This window comes from Chelonia mydas, chromosome 1, assembly GCF_015237465.2.
Source record: "Chelonia mydas isolate rCheMyd1 chromosome 1, rCheMyd1.pri.v2, whole genome shotgun sequence".
NCBI lineage: Eukaryota > Metazoa > Chordata > Testudines > Cheloniidae > Chelonia > Chelonia mydas.
In genome coordinates this window covers 309,426,489-309,443,289 of record NC_057849.1, presented here as the reverse complement: position 1 = coordinate 309,443,289, position 16,801 = coordinate 309,426,489, and the positions used below count along the sequence as shown (strand labels likewise).

Here is a 16,801-nt window from a genome sequence, read left to right as displayed (position 1 = left end):
TGGAGGCACAAACAGGCACAACCCCATTGAGTTCATTGGGGTTACCTATACTTACACTAGGACTGAATTTGATACCTTTTCATTTAGTGAGATCATAATTGGTCACTGATGAAATAATTAATATTTCATGGAAAATCAGGTCTTCCCAGAAATGAACAGGAGAAGCAGATGAACTTTTAAGATACAAAGTTCGCACTTCAATGCTAAGGACAGCTGCATGAAAGAGGAAGAGAAATGTAGAATATGGAGCAACAAAACATATTAGTATGGTTCGTAAATGGAGGATTTTTCAGGAGATATCAGTTGCTTTTTAAGTTCTCACCAACAATAAACTAAGAAGTGAATAAAGAAATTATAACAAGAGGCAACTCCTTGCCTTTGCAAATAAGGTGGTCAATATGTTTCAAGATGTCAATAGCGAGATGACTCTTACAAAACTGACTCTCCAGGCTCTAAAAACCCTCTTGTCCCTCTGAAATTTCTACCTTTCCCTTTTTAAAAGTAAAATTTTAAGGTCACTAAATACTCATGAGCATGAGGGACTAATTACACTAGACTCATAGACTTAAAGATTGGAAGGGACCATTATGATTGTTTAGTCTGACCTCCTGCACATTGCAGACCACAGAAACTCACTGATCCACTCCATTAATCATAGAATCATAGAATATCAGGGTTGGAAGGGACCTCAGGAGGTCATCTAGTCCAACCCCCTGCTCAAAGCAGGACCAATCCCCAACTAAATCATCCCAGCCAGGGCTTTGTCAAGCCTGACCTTAAAAATATCTAAGGAAGGAGATTCCACCACCTCCCTAGGTAACGCATTCCAGTGTTTCACCACCCTGCTAGTGAAAAAGTTTTTCCTAATATCCAACCTAAACCTCCCCCACTGCAATTTGAGACCATTACTCCTTGTTCTGTCATCAGCTACCACTGAGAACAGTCTAGATCCATCCTCTTTGGAACCCCCTTTCAGGTAGTTGAAAGCAGCTATCAAATCCCCCCTCATTCTTCTCTTCCGCAGACTAAACAATCCCAGTTCCCTCAGCCTCTCCTCATAAGTCATGTGTTCCAGTCCCCTAATCATTTTTGTTGCCCTCCGTTGGACTCTTTCCAATTTTTCCACATCCTTCTTGTAGTGTGGGGCCCAAAACTGGACACAGCACTCCAGGTGAGGCCTCACCAATGTTGAATAGAGGGGAATGATCACGTCCCTTGATCTGCTGGCAATGCCCTTACGTATACATCCCAAAATGCCATTGGCCTTCTTGGCAACAACGGCACACTGTTGACTCATATCCAGCTTCTCGTCCACTGTAACCCCTAGGTCCTTTTCTGCAGAACTGCTGCCTAGCTATTCGGTCCCCAGACTGTAGCAGTGCATGGGATTCTTCCGTCCTAAGTGCAGGACTCTGCACTTGTCCTTGTTGAACCTCATCAGATCACTTTTGACCCAATCCTCTAATTTGTTTTGGTCCTTCTGGATCCTATCCCTACCCTCCAGCATATCTACCTCTCCTCCCAGTTTAGTGTCACCTGCAAACTTGCTGAGGGTGCAATCCACACCATCCTCCAGATCATTTATGAAGATATTGAACAAAAACGGCCCGAGGACCGACCCTTGGGGCATTCCACTTGATACCGGCTGCCAACTAGACGTGGAGCCATTGATCACTACCCGTTGAGTCCGACAATCTAGCCAACTTTCTATCCACCTTATAGTCCATTCATCCAGCCCATACTTCTTTAACTTGCTGGCAAGTATACTGTGGGAGACCGTGTTAAAAGCTTTGCTGAAGTCAAGGAACAACACGTCCACTGCTTTCCCCTCATCCACAGAGCCAGTTATCTTGTCATAGAAGGCAATTAGATTAGTCAGGAATGACTTGCCCTGGGTGAATCCATGCTGACTGTTCCTGATCACTTTCCTCTCCTCTAAGTGCTTCAGAATTGATTCCTTGAGGACCTGCTCCATGATTTTTCCAGGGACTGAGGTGAGGCTGACTGGCCTGTAGTTCCCAGGATCCTCCTCCTTCCCTTTTTTAAAAATGGGCACTACATTAGCCTTTTTCCAGTCGTACACCCATAACCTCTACATTAGCATGAGCCAGACACAGTAGATGCAAGTGCTGTACAAGCTGCCCTATAAAGATTGGCTGTAAACAACTCTGACCTGCAACACGTCTGATACTTCAAATTAGAGAATGTCATGAATAGAGATAGACAGTTTAGCCTAATTACCTAGTTCTGTGCAGCAGAAATAGAAGCTAGTATACAAGCAAACTCACTCTCGTTTTTGATCCAAGATAGGAGTTGCAATCCTATCTCCTCAGCTGAAAAACTTCTGCACTTAATTTACCACAAAAACCAGCAACTAGTATCTCTCTTGTTTAAAGGCTGCACAAAGCAGAAAGGAAGCAATGTCAGGTTTTAGAACATTTGGACATGATTTTATGTTTTTATTTTGGGCAAAACCTATTTCTTTGGCAGTGATTTCCAAAGCAATATTTAAGTTAACGTGAAATTCTGGTTAAAAAGAAAACTGGTCCTTTTCAAATAAAAAGGAGTAGGACATCTTGTGCGTTCAGGATGTGAACATCTAACAGTGAGAGAATGTGTGTGTAAGCTTCCGCATACCTTCCTCTCCTTTTTATGCAACACAGTATCTCACAAATCATTGTCCATGTAGGCTGTAGCTTTGCCCTGACTTTGTTACATTTGTATAGCTTTCCAAACAAACAAAGTGGCATGTGATATTTCTAGAAGACCTATGCATTAATGAAAATGCACCGGTGAGCCATGAAATATTGCCTTCCCAGTTTCTGCTGTAAGCTATTTATTGTGTGGGAGAGGGCGTGGGGTGGAAAGAAGACAACAGTTGCCTCGACTCCTGTACTTTACCATTTAAAATTTCACTACAGCTTCTTCTTCACATGACTGAGCTCTCTGCAAAGACACCAGCAAGAGAAGTCGGCTTTCCTCTACCAAGCAGAGTGACGTGTATGATTAAGTAGTTAAATCATGGAATACGGGCCATTTGTTTTCAGTAAGCTTCTTCATCCACAACACCGTTGGATGTAATGGCATAGCCATAAAGCAAAAAAGTGGGATCCTCCTCTGCCTAGGGCTTGCGCAATGAACATCATATACTTCTTCCTTTTGCCAAAACAAACTGCAAGGTGGGGAACGCAGGTCCAGAAAGGCTTAACATCTACTCCTCCATACTTAAGAATGAAAAATAAATGCAATAGTATACTTAATACCCTTGGAAAAGCCTTCTAGGAACCCTGAAATAACATTTCAATAAGAGTCCCAAAAGGAAGAGAGTAAAATCTAACTGCATGTAGCACTGCCTGGACTGCAGCCCCAGCCAACTCTCAACATGAATAAAACAACAGCTTGGCACACTTTTATTAAATAGCAATCAATGTACATCAAAGCCACCAGCTGACAGCCCTGGAAAGATGGACATTTCTGTTATATTGTTTCCAGCAGATCTGTTAAAGAGATTGAAAACTAATAACTGAAGCCCAGGGTTTAGCATCCAATGACAGTCAGAGAAGCATTTCAAATCAGTTCAAAACATGAAGGAAGAATGATCCTGGCAATTACCATGGCATAAATCTAACTTTTATCCCTCATGAAATGATGGAAGAGGAGTAAAAAGACACTGAACATTTAAAGTACAACAGACCCAGCACAATAAAGAGTGTTTACAAAGTCAATGTTGCCAGACAAACTTCAGTGAGTTTTTGGGTGGAGAGGGAAGGGGACTAAAATGACAAAATAAGCAGAACAAACAGAACACAGCTAATGTAACACAATGAACTTTGGCAAGACAGTTGATACTGTCTCAAAGTCTTACTTGAAAATTCAGATCAAATTGGCTTGGATAGGAATAATGTCATGTGGAATGAAAACCATCTTTTAAAGCTGTAAGCAAAGGCCATACATTGAGTTAGGTGTTTAGTGGGTAGAAATGTTAGAACTAGTGTTATGTAACATCTGCATTAGTGATCTGGAAGAGGCAGTAAACAACAAAATAGTGAAATTTTTAAATGACACAAAATGAGGTGGAGTTGCAAACTCCAGTGAAGAGAAAGGAATAATAAAATAATAAAATAGGACCAAAAGAAATTAGGAACGTGGGCAGAAAATAGCAAAGTGAAACTCAAGTTGGAAAAAAGCAAAGCTAAACTGGTGAAAAGCTATCTGACATGTACTCAGTGTGAGGAAGAAACCAGGCAGCAGTAATTCTGAAAAGAACCCACGGTAGCAGAAGATAGGGACCTAACATGAGTTTGCAAAGCAACATGGGGGTGAAAAAAAACAGTGTAATTTTGGGTTGTATGAACAAATCATCATGTCATGGAGCATGGAAGTAAACAATCCCTTTCTGTATGTCCGTAGGTGTACAGAAGGGAAGCACCCTAAATTGGCGTGACATTACCAGCTGGGCAATATCAAAGTCCTCTAGTGTCATTCCCATCAAACAAGATCAGGCGAAGATGATATTGTCTATTTGTGCATTTTGTCTTATACTCCTTTTGTGGGCATAAAGAACCCCCATTGTACTTACTTTCCCCTGGGACATCTTGCTGATTATCCTCTGGCTGCTGGGAAATTCCTATTTTTGACAAGATAAGTGTGGCACCATCTCGGACCTTCAAGAACACAAACATAGGGAAATCATTCCATAATACATTCCTGCGAAAAGTAGGCTTGAACCTCACTGTTGTGGAGTCTTTCCCCACCTAAGCAGGCATTTGAAGATACCCACCAATTTTCTTATCCTCCAGTTAGGGCTTGGATCTTGAGAAGTGCTGTGCACACTTTAACTTCTAGCCATCAGGCCCTTCATCCCCAATACCCCCTCTCCTGTAGAAGGGCTCAGCTCTGATACTTGCTAACTAAGAGGCCACAGGTAAAGCTTCCTCCATGGTTGATAATAATGTTCAAAGGGTGAGAGTTCAGTGGCACACAAGCTGTTTGCATGGACCCTCTGCACAAGGGTTAAATTCCCCATACAGGAGCAGAGCTATCTGCCTTCTTAAGGAGCTGTTCTGAACCACCTAACTGGCAGGATATTTGGTGTCAGGAAAGGGTTAGGTAGTGTAAAGGGGAAAAATAAATAACGGGATCACAAGTGCTTCCATACCCATGGCGATGAGCGCAGCATGAAACCTAGATAGATTACATAACAAAGAATTTCAGTGCCCCTACTCCCACGATCCTGCCAAATTTTTTCCTCTATGTCATACATAACCTGAAACATTATGTTAAGACTGGTTACTTGACTGGGTGTGTCAGGGGTTTATACACAGGGTAAAATAGAGCAAGCTGTCCTTTAAAAAAAAAGTGCCTTTGTTTCACCTCAGGGTTTAGGGTTCTTAAACACACCAGTGAAGCAGAGTGACAAATGAAGCAAGATCCAGGGAGCCAGGGCAGAACAAAGGCAACTCTCTGATGGAGGGATTTGTAGGGATAGGGGGAAGAGAAGCAGCTTCCAAAATGGGACACGTGGAGTGAGAAAAAGAGTAGGTAGGTAAGATATCAGACGCCCATACCTCCCAAAATCTGCAGTAGCTAAAGAGGGATGGGTCCTGTCCCCCACATTGGGGTGAGTGGGTAGGGTGCTGCACACAGGGACTGGGGGGCCTGGCAGGGAGGAGTTGTGGAGCAAGCCTCAGCTCATCTCACAGTGGTGGCTCCTGCAGCTCCTGTTCTGAGGGGCTGGCTGGGCTCAGCTCCCCGTTCTGGGCATTGAGACCTAGCCCCTGGTACCTGCACATCATGGGGTGGCCATGTCAAATTTGAGTGAGTGGCATTATGACCCAGCCATGGGGTTTCAGTGGTACTCACTCAATTTTGGCCCGGCTGCCCCCACCCATAAGGGGGACCAGGTTGGGCCAATCCGGAGTGGTGCTCTGACCCTGTGCACCAGGGGCCAGATTGCAATGCCCAGAAAGAACAGCTGAGCCTACCCAGCCCCATGGGACAGGAGCCACTTCAACTGCGACGGGGTTTTGGGAGCTAAAGCAGGACAATCCCATGAACCTGGGACTGCTGAGAGATATGGAAATATACGCCATATAGGGGCAATTTGGAATTGTATTCAGTGATGGAGAGGAAACCAGTGAGAGTACTAGAATTTTATAGATACATTCTCACTTTCCAGAATTTGAAAGTAACATAGCTACATGTTCCAGCCCCCTTATCAGATAGTACAAGCCAATTTTCTCTGAAAGCTAATAAAAGTTTATTTATTACTGAAAAACAATTCACAGATGTCAGCAATCCTCCTTACATTATAATGCATCAGAGTATTCATACGTTTCCACCTGCCATCTCTTTGGGATGTTAAATCCAAATCTGAGAGGATCTGGGCAGTAGAACCTGGACGCCACTCTATGGAGTAATTAAAATGAGAAAAGAAACAGGTTTTATCCTTGTGCAACTAAGACAGTACACCACTAATGTGTTTCCATTTAAAGAGCCAATGAATCATCATAAAATATCGTTTGAAATATTCCGTTTCAAAACAATTGGGCTTTCCTCCTTTCCCTTTTATTTCTTACTAGGGAACTTTGCGCAAGTTTTGTTTAAAAATCCATGTGATGTTTCTGTTTATTTTCCAATTGAAGTCAAAATCCACAGTTTCGGACACCACAATTAGTTGCTGTAGACATTGCTGTGATATCCAAAACTAGGGTTGCCAACTTTCTAATGGCACAAAACCAAACACCCCTTCCCCGAGGCCTCGCCCTTGCTCGCTCCATCCCCCCTCCCACTGTTGCTCGCTCTCCTCCACCCTCATGCACTTTCACTGGGCTGGGGCAGGGGGTTGGGGTGCGAGAGGGGGGTGAGGGCTCTGGCCAGGGGTGCGGGCTCTGGGTGGGGCCAGGGATGGGGGGTTTGGGGTGTGAGAGAGGGCTCTGGGCTGGGGCAGGGATGTGGGGGGGTATGGGATCTGGGTTGGGGATGCGGGCTCCGGGTGGGGCCAGAAATAAGGGGTTCAGGGTGTGGGAGAGGGCTCTGGGCTGGGGGTGAAGGAGGGGGCTCCAGGCTGGGGCAGGGGTTGGGGTGCGGGAAGGATGTGAGCTCTGGCTGGGGGTGTGGGCTCTGGGGTGGGACCAGGGATGAGGGGTTTGTGGTGCAGGAGGGGAGTCAGGGCTGGGGCAGGGGGTTAGGGTGTGGAATCCTGGCAGTGCTTATCATGGCTCCCAGGAAGTGACAATCAGGTCCCTGCACTGCAGCCCCTGAGCGCATGGGTGGCCAGGGAGGCTCCGCATACTGCCCTCGTACCCACAGGTGCCGCCCCCACAGCTCCTATTGGTCATGGTTCCTGGCCAATGGGAGCTGTGGAGCCAGCACTCGGGGCGGGGGCAGCACGTAGAGCCTCCCTGACCGCCCATGTGATGAGGGGCCGCAAGGAGCTGGCAGCTGCTTCTGGGAGCTGTGCAAAACTAGGGTAGGTAAGGAGGCTGCCTTAGTCCTGGGCCCCAGCTGCACTGCCAATCAGACTTTTAACAGCCGGGTCGGCACATTCTGGTCAAAAACTGGATGCCTGGCAACCTCGTCCAAAACAGAGGATTAGGGACTTCCTGTGGAACAGATAAATACAAATCTGTTTTTAGGCGAATGCACCAAAGAAAAAAAGTAATAAACAACACTTTATCCCCTTAAATTATGGCATTAGTGGACATGTCACAAAACTATTTTTCATAGTTTTTGATAAGGTATCAGTTGGTGTTTAAAACATTAAAGGCAACATTTTCAGATGTGACTAGTAACTTTGGAGGTGTCAGTCTTTGGGCACCCAACTGGAGACACCTTAAAGGGGTCTTATTTTCAGAGAGTGGGTGCTCTGCACTTTCTGCAAGTCAGGTCCCTTTAAGTTGCCTCAAGGTGAGCAACCAAAAACTGACAGACCCAAAGTTACAAGTCACTTCTGAAAATCTGTGTCCTTACTTTTACATCAATTAATTGTTCATGTTATCACTGTCACATGAATTAGTAACTGAAACAATCAATATTTCATTGGTTCTGATAGGTTTTACCGAGAGTTATTAATGTGGTCTGTGCATTTTTATGAGACTTGGCAAAGAACAAGGTCTAGGCATTTTATAATAAGGACATGCTTTATTTCACGATATAGTTGGTACGAGAGCATCACGCTCAGTGGTAGATTCAGCTTAATAGTTCAAGAACTAAACCTTTGAATGATTTTTTTTTCATTTCAATAATCACTTTTACTGAAACATTTCAGGAAAGATAAGAGCATCAAATTAGTGTTTTCACTATTATTACAACAGCACCAAAAATAACTACTTACCAAGAACAACGCTGTCGGCTTTTGGCCATTGTGAACAAGGCAGATTTCGGTAGACTTGGTCTATTATCTTTTCCTTTACTTGAGAAATAGTATCACAGTTCAGCACTTTCACAGGTACAGAATCAGTGCCTCCATCTTGTACATACACATTTACTGTCTATGAAAGAAAAAAATATGCATAATTATTCAAAAATATCAATTCCAGTCTCTGGTTTTTTTTGATGATTAGAATCCAGGCAGTGCCCAAGATTCACTGTGCAGTCTTACCACCATGCAGCAATGTACATTTGCAATGTGGATTATCTGCACAGTTCTTCACTAATATCCAGCCAACTAGCTACTTTAGATTCCAGCTCATTCTTTCTATTATGATAAAATAGAAAAGGCACAGATTTGATGTTCCCCCTTCTTCACTGATATCTAATATGACATCTCTACTGTGTCTTGGGAACTTACTAAAGGAAAGTTTCAAATAGAGACAGGCACATATTAAAATGCTGGACCATCCAATGTCTGTGTACCACTTAGGTTACCCAATAACGCAATACGCAAAGAAAAGTCAATTTACTATTTATTACTTGTCACATTAACCCTCAATTACAGAGGGCACACTTAAGTAGTTTATTCTGGTTCTCAAGATATCATTGGTTCCGTTGGCATTCTCCCATTTTATTTATACAGGAGAGAATCTCTTGGAAAATCTCCAAACCCAGAATGAACTTTAAATGTGCCCACAGCATACAGATGATAATCTCAGTCCAGGTAAAATAAAAAGGAAGGATAATGTCCTGAAAGGGGAAAGCAGGGACTGTGACCTCACCCTCTACGGAGGGTACCTGATTTCCAATGGTCAAGGTGGTGCAAAATTCTTGGAATCTTCATGGACTCTGCTACACATGCATACTTTGATAGCAGAAATGCCTAGATATGGCTTCTTTCCCTTTTAATTGGCTAGTAGAACTTCCCTCTCTCTTAGTTATGGTCTTGGCGGAAGTGATCCCTGCACTTTGTGTATTATTTTATGTAGTTAAACTGTGCTGCAATGCAGTGAAATTAAACACGTTTTCATTGTCCCTAGACAGAATTTGCAGGCTAATTGTATTTCTTCTTCCCTTCCCTATTTATATTAATAATTATATATGATTTTGCTGTCAGCTGAAAATGTAGTGTGTCAGTGTAACAACTGATGAACATACCCAATTTTTAAACAAAAATAATGACTGTAAAATGGATAAATACCATGCACAATATAGTTCATCTCTCAGTTTCAGGCAGAGGTGTGCAAATTAAATTTGCATTTATCTACCTAAGGCAGTAAGTGCTCCATAAATGTCTATCCAAACTCAGACACTGGCATAATTAGCACAAGCATTTTTTAAAAAATCATAAAAAAGGCATATAATCCCAATATTATACAGCAATATTAACCTACTTCTTTGTGAAGGATATGTGATTGTTTTGTTATATGTACAATTGATGAATGCAATGAAATCCGGGCCAAATCTGGTCTAATGTTTACTATAAATATCTATGAGAATTATTCTAATTTGGCTCAGATTTGATTGCATTCACACGTCTCTCTTTGATACTGAATTCATAAATCTTAATTGCAAAAGCCATTTTTTGAGTTAAAAGACACTAACTTCAAAGAATTATTGCAGTAAGTCACAAATGACGTACGATACAAAAATATCTTGTTCGTTAAACATGATACAATGTAAATCGTGTTGTCCAGTCTGTGCAGAACATTAGGTGTACTCTTCAGCTCAGACAAACATGGAATCCTCACGGAGTCCAAAACCGGACATTAAAAAAGTTACATTTTTCCTTTATCCATCCCCCACCCCCAAGCAGTCTGTTAACTACAGTTACTGTAGGTTGTGTGTAAGAACAATTCATAAGGTAAGCTTCCCATGCTGCCCTCCCACTCAAATCCCTTAGGAATATATCAAAAATGTGCTTTTAACCAAACACCTAATAAAGGCTTTTATTAAGTTTCATCCGCACTACAGATTTGTCATTGCATGTCTCACAATCAGAGGCAAATGGGAAAGGCTGCTAGCTGTGTCAATAATAAAGCCAGAGTAATCACATCAGAGTGACTTTCAAGGCAAAGAAAATCCCATGCTGCTCTTCCGAGGACAGTTCTGAGCATTATGTACGTTTATTAGACCATGCACAAAACAAACAAACAAGCCAAGAGTCTCAAAACCAGATGACTAGATTTAGACGGTTATGTCCATCTTTAGATGCCTAAAGAAGTAGCCCGATACGCGCCATTAGAGTTAGGGACTATTCATAGAGTCTGATTCTTGTCTCACTGATGCTGGTGTAAATCAGGAGTAACTCCACAGACATCAATGGAATTAAACCAATATAAAATGGTTGAGAGAGGATCAGGCTATTGGGAGTCTTCCCTCAAACTTCTTCAGAGATTGGGGGTGCTCAGATCTGGGGATTTGCTTCTAAGCCCTTCTATATAGTTCTTAATTCTTCACCCACATTAATAGTTCATCTTGGTTTTCATTAATTGTTATAGAAAGAGTGTACGGACATAAATTTAAATTCCACAGTGTTCAAGAGGAAAAGATTTGATATAAATTAATGACTGAGCAGATGAGCTGCTTACCAGCTGTGTATACTCTACATCATCTCCCAGTAACCCTGTGTCATTCAATGTATATTTGGCTTTCATCAGCACAGCATCCACTGGGCCTTTTTCCACCTGATGTTTGATAGCCTTGAACAATTTATAAAGAGGTTCTCCAGCATTGTCCTGTTTAAGGGAAAAAACAAAAATAAAAAATGGAAGGTATAATCAATGCCATATGTTTTAGTACTTAATGAAGGAGAAGTGTATGCATAGCTTTCATCCCTTACCTTCAGATATTGATATAAACAAATAGCCATCCAATTAGACAACATCCTCTCCACAACAGTTTCTGATCTAAAAAATATGAATATCGAAAATGTTTGCTGACAAGAAGGCAATTTTCTTTTAAAATGTTGCCTGAAATAAAATATTTCTACATTAACAGCACTTGCTGTCCTAATGCAATAATTTTACATAGGTTCTTTAAAGCACGCGCCTGCATTAGATAATGCTTTGCACTGTTCAACATTCTTAGATACTTTCAGCTCACTACTTTTACTGGAAGGTACATATCATATATTCAAAATCAGAAGTTTGTTTCCATGTTGTAAGAGTGAGTGCTTAAAAGAAATCTACACTTTAGTTACTGGGGAACAAACTAATTGAAACAAAACATACATAGCAAAGATTAAATTCTGTAATGTATTTAGGAGTAAGAATCAGACCTATCTAATTGAAGGAGATGCATCAGAAAATTGTTTAAGAGCATTCATTATGGAGATGCTATAGTATAACATTAGATAAGCATACAAAAATTTCAATATTGCATTTTCTTCATGGACAGATGTTTGCGCAAGATGGTTCCAAGCTCTAACTTAAATTATTTGGACACAACAAATGGCTCTAGTTGCTCTTAAAAAAAGTAACTTCTATCCATTTTTGTTCCCTAACGTGCTCGGGCAGGTCATCATCATGATGATTTCTAGACAGTCTATAGCACAACACACACACACTCTGAAAAACACCACACGGTAAATGTAACAATGTTGCAAAAAACGAAGGACTATGGAAAACAAGACAATCATTCAAACCTTCTGAGCATCAGCTTTGGGTTTTTGGCCACAACATACTGCTCCATCAGCTCTAAGAACAATGTCCTCATGATGTCAGTATAGTATTCTAGCTTTCCATGTAAAGCAACAGTCAATAGGGATGCAAAATAAACTTTTTCTCGGGCAGAGAACTCCCTCTGCTTCTCCAATGTATGAATAAACTAAAACAGAAAAAGCAGATTTAGCTTCAGAGTCTAAATGAGTCATGACAAGTTTCAAGAGCAGCTCAAAACATATCTGGCACGGTAGGAAGGGGGAAAACCAAAACACCTATTGTCTTAATGTTAGTCTTCTAAGTACAGCATGAAAAAAAACACAAAACTACATATAAATAAACAAACTACATATAAATAAGCACTATCTACAACTCTCCTCTCTCCCTGTGTGCGAGAGAGTTTTAAACACACTGTCTTCAGGGCTAACTCAACTAATAATGCTATATCTTCGATAAGGTATGAAGTAATACACAATGAAGGATGTTTTTGTTTAAAGAAAACTCTGCACTATAAGTTTAACCTCCCTTCATCCTTCCCGCAACAAACCCCCAACCAAACAAAAACCAAACCCTTCCATTTCCATTACAAGGACTGCAAGCCTGAATACATACATTGTAAGTTTCAGATCTTGTTTTCCTCTGCCTCAGAATGCAACACTACTTTTAAGTAATGAGCATTAGGGCTATGCTTAAAAAAAACAGGTGCCTGCAATTAGCTTCTCACTCCATATTTAGCCACCTAAAAATCAGCCTGATTTACAAGAGTACCAAGATTTAGCACTTTGGGAGCAGGTGGGTGCTCATCAATCTTGAAATCAGGCCACTGTTTAGGCGCCTAAATATGGACTTAAGAGCTGAACTTTAGGCTCATCTGTGCTTAAAAGTGTATGCGTGACTCTACATGTACATACATACATAACAGGCAAAAAGACTTCTGAAAAATACAGGGTGAGCTCAAAGTGACTTTTACTTCAATACTCACATTTATGAGAAATGATTTGCTATTCAGTAGATTGGAGAACTGATTTAAAGCCTGCTCCACAGTTTGCTGTCTAGCCTCTGGAATATCCAATTTCCCAGTAATCATTACATCTTTCTCTCCATCTTTTGAGGGCAAGAAGAAGACTCTGTCTGTGTACATTTTATAGTCCAGCACAGGAATTCCTGCTTCACTGACATCATTGGTCTGATCTTCCATCTCTATCATTAGATCTAGAACATACAATATTTCTAGTTTTAGAGTTAGTTTTAGAAACCACAGTACCTTTTGTTTTCATCTGACAATGAAAGCATTTTATACCAGGGAAAAAAAATGATCAAACTTATTCAGAATCCTTTCCCCTTCCACTTCCATTTCACTTTTTCCATACCATGTTTACCAATTGCCAAATCATGTTCCCTACAACTCAGAGTTTCTTCCCAGATGATCCTGTTGAGACCCTGACAGGGCTGTCTTTGAGGAATCACAGGGTATATCTCCTCACCAATTTGGAGCTTGTGACAGGAAGTCTCAGAGTCTGGGTCTACAGACTGCTCCTGGGCTCATGCTAAGGTGCTAATAATAGCTGTGCATACTTTAGACGTCTAGGGAAGGGGGCGTGCTTCAGAGCCCGAGCTCTAGCTAGAGCCCGAATGTCTAAATGGCTATTTTTAGCACCATAGCAGGAGCCTGAGTCTGTCAACCTGGGCTCTGAGCCAGGCTGCCATCACAGGCTGCTGCTTGCTGTGAAGATGTACCTATAGTTACCTAGACTGGGGAAGGGACAATCTCATTGTTTTCTGTTTGTACAGTGCGCAGGCACAAACAGGGCTTGATTGATAACTGGGGCTCCTACACAGCATCATTATACATATGCTAATCATCATCATCACAATATTTTCTTATTGGATATTGTGATGTGATATGTGGAGGATCATGAATTTACTGTAGGATCAGTAATTACTGAATGCTGGGCTTTATGCAGAGAGCTCTTCTTAAAACAAACACACACACACACACACACACACACCCCCCAGCAGCAAAGGGAAGAAAGAAATTGTTGCCAATTTCTTGTGTTTATATATTTTCTATTCCTTTCAGTCCACATCATTGTGAAAGCTGCCCTTTAATTCTTTTCATGATAGTTGGGATGTTGAGCCAAGGAGCAAGAGCAACAGGAAGTACAAAGAATAATCATTTTATTAGGAGAAGGGTAGAAAGGAAGAAGGTAAAATAATTCACTGAAAATGATGAAAACACTTCTGTGAGCCCCAAAAGCTTTCAAGTTCTTGACACAAAAAGCAATTAGAGGTCACCTTTCCACAAAGTGGTCATTTCAGCTGGAGGCTTTCCAGTTGTCTGATATTGCTGACTGACTAGAATACCATGTTAATTAATATAATGGCCTGTCATCGTGGCAATTTTTATTTGACCACGTAATTTATCCTGGTTCTCTTTATTCTGTTACACTCAGCCACTTCTAAGAAAGAAAACATCTCATGGTTTCAAGCTTTGTGCTGTGTGTGTTCTTCTACCCTAATCATCACTTCCTTTACTATGACTGCTCTGATGCATGCAGGAAGACTCCTCTTCCTACATTTGCCACAATCAATATTATATGCATCTAGAAACTACTTTCATTTAAGTGCTTTACTTTACTATTAGCCAAGACAACGTGAATCTTATGTGCTAGATTACACTGTTAGAGACAATTTGTGTTTCTCCTGTGCCCAGGGAGGCAGCTGTGCTGGAGTAGGAGATTAACCCCACACTCCAGCAGGCAGCAGTACGCCCTGCACCCTTCTGGGAGTCCTGGCAGGGGACGGGCAGCTTCACATTCCAGAAACAGCTTTGAGAAACCGAGGGCAGAAAAGAAGAGGGATTACAAAGGCCAGCTGGTAAGGGAGTCTAATAAGCAGAGATGGCTCCAAACGGGGACCTTGATCTTCAGCCCTTCAAATTTCAGAGTGGCCTTTGAAGCTGAATCCCTCAGTCCAAACAGTTGCTACAGAGATTTGGTGTTGGGTAGGGTCCAAAATTGGAACAGGCCAATTTTCCAGATGTGACTCAAATATAATGGGAAAAAAACTATTCTGAGACAATTTCGGCACCAATGGCAGAAATCTCAGGGTAACAGTAGATTTTATGAGTTTTCCACTATTCAAGATGGCAGAAATCTTGTCAGATTATCTACAGAGTCAATTCAAACCCAAACCCTGAATTCCCAAAGCTAAATCTAAGCCAAATTCAGATTCAACCACCACTTTTTCAGCCCATCTCTGTTAATAAGAAACAAGTAATTTCTCTTTAGGAAAAAAACATGCTTTGTTATAGAAGCAAAGATAGGTTATTTCAGTATAAACAAATAGTGTATTTTAGACAGTGATATGACAGGTCAAGGTAATCACCTAGGTCAAAGTTTTCAAACATGGGTGTCTGAATTAGACACCAAAATAAGTAGCCTGATATTCAGAGGTGCTGTGCCCTTACAGCTCCCATTGATTTCCTTCAGGTGATGTCTCTTTACATACAGTAAAGAATGAACCAGCTCCTCAAATCAGGTTCCATTATTTCCCGCCACAAAGAGGTACATTTTCTTCTTCTCTCTGATTTTCCCAGACATAAAAGATATTGCAGTCTATCTTCATAAACTCATAGCGCACCAATTCATATATTTTGTGGCTTTCCTAACATAATATTTTTATTAAAATAAAATGTGTCACATTTTATCAACAGCATAAATACAGACTACGGTTACTTATTGTGAAATAGGTGACTTTTCAGTACCAGTGGCAGCTTTTTAATAGTAATCATAAAAAAACATAGTTTCTATTTCCATTTGCTCATTTAATTCCTTGTGCTTATTTTATCTTTACCCTAAAAACCTCTTTCCCTTAATCACTTTCACTCTATTTATTTATGGCCTTCATTGTCAGAAGAATATGTACTGTACATTGATGTCTGCAATCAAGAGTAGTTATATTGGCTTGTAGTTACACCCAAGAAACAGTTTAAGCAAGACAGTGCAGTAGTTTTAGCCCAATTTAGGATTTCTCATTAGGGTCCATAAGAAATCTAACATCAATCATACCTGTGAATTCCTTTTTGCACCTATCTCTGACACTTTCTTCCAATCCTTCCAGCTGTGACTTGATTTTTTCATATTCACGTTCTGCTTGTTGGCTTTTTCGCCTTTAAGGAATAAAGTACGATTTTGAAAGTTATTAACGGTAAAAGTAAAGCATTTTGCAATTGCATTGATTGGAAAGGCTGAGGGATCATAGGAAGACTGTTTCTTTTCCTCTTTACCTTTAATAACGAAAGTGGAGGAGATAGTGGGTCAGATCTTCAGCTAATGTAAATCGATGTAGCTCTACAATGGAACTGCTTACACAGATCGGCTGATGATCTGGCCCAATGATTTTAAACTTATTAGGATACATTTGTTAGCACATTTTAAACACAGCTACTTCACTTGTGCAAGCTGGACAGAGAATGCAATAAGCACTCACAGCACATTCCACAACGCTGAGTCACGACTAAGGCTTGTCTACACTTAAGATAGGTCAACATAGTTATGACGCTGACAGATGTGAAAAATTCACATCCCTGAATGTCATAGTTAAGATGACCTAACCCCTGGTGTAGATGCGGCTAGATCAATAGAAGACTTCTTCTGTTGACTTAGCTACTTCCATTTGGGGAAGAGGATTAGTTACATGGCCAGAAATACCCCTTCTGTCACTGTAAGAAGTGTCTACACTACAGCAACACAGTGGCAGTGTTG

General features: G+C 41.1%; 1 protein-coding gene across 3 annotated transcripts in view; it reads right to left on the bottom strand.

Annotated features, from left to right (window-relative positions):
- PLXNB2 (plexin B2) overlaps window positions 1-16,801 on the bottom strand; it is a 331,712-nt gene that overhangs the window by 17,454 nt on the left and 297,457 nt on the right. For all 3 annotated transcript variants that reach the window (XM_043550501.1, XM_037889000.2, XM_043550504.1), the window contains 8 exons: window positions 16,106-16,206; window positions 13,018-13,247; window positions 12,020-12,201; window positions 11,216-11,282; window positions 10,965-11,111; window positions 8,336-8,492; window positions 6,308-6,408; window positions 4,580-4,664 (listed from right to left, as the gene is read on the bottom strand). In XM_043550501.1, the coding sequence (XP_043406436.1) occupies window positions 4,580-4,664; window positions 6,308-6,408; window positions 8,336-8,492; window positions 10,965-11,111; window positions 11,216-11,282; window positions 12,020-12,201; window positions 13,018-13,247; window positions 16,106-16,206 (1,070 nt within the window). The remainder of the gene's footprint in view (window positions 1-4,579; window positions 4,665-6,307; window positions 6,409-8,335; window positions 8,493-10,964; window positions 11,112-11,215; window positions 11,283-12,019; window positions 12,202-13,017; window positions 13,248-16,105; window positions 16,207-16,801) is intronic.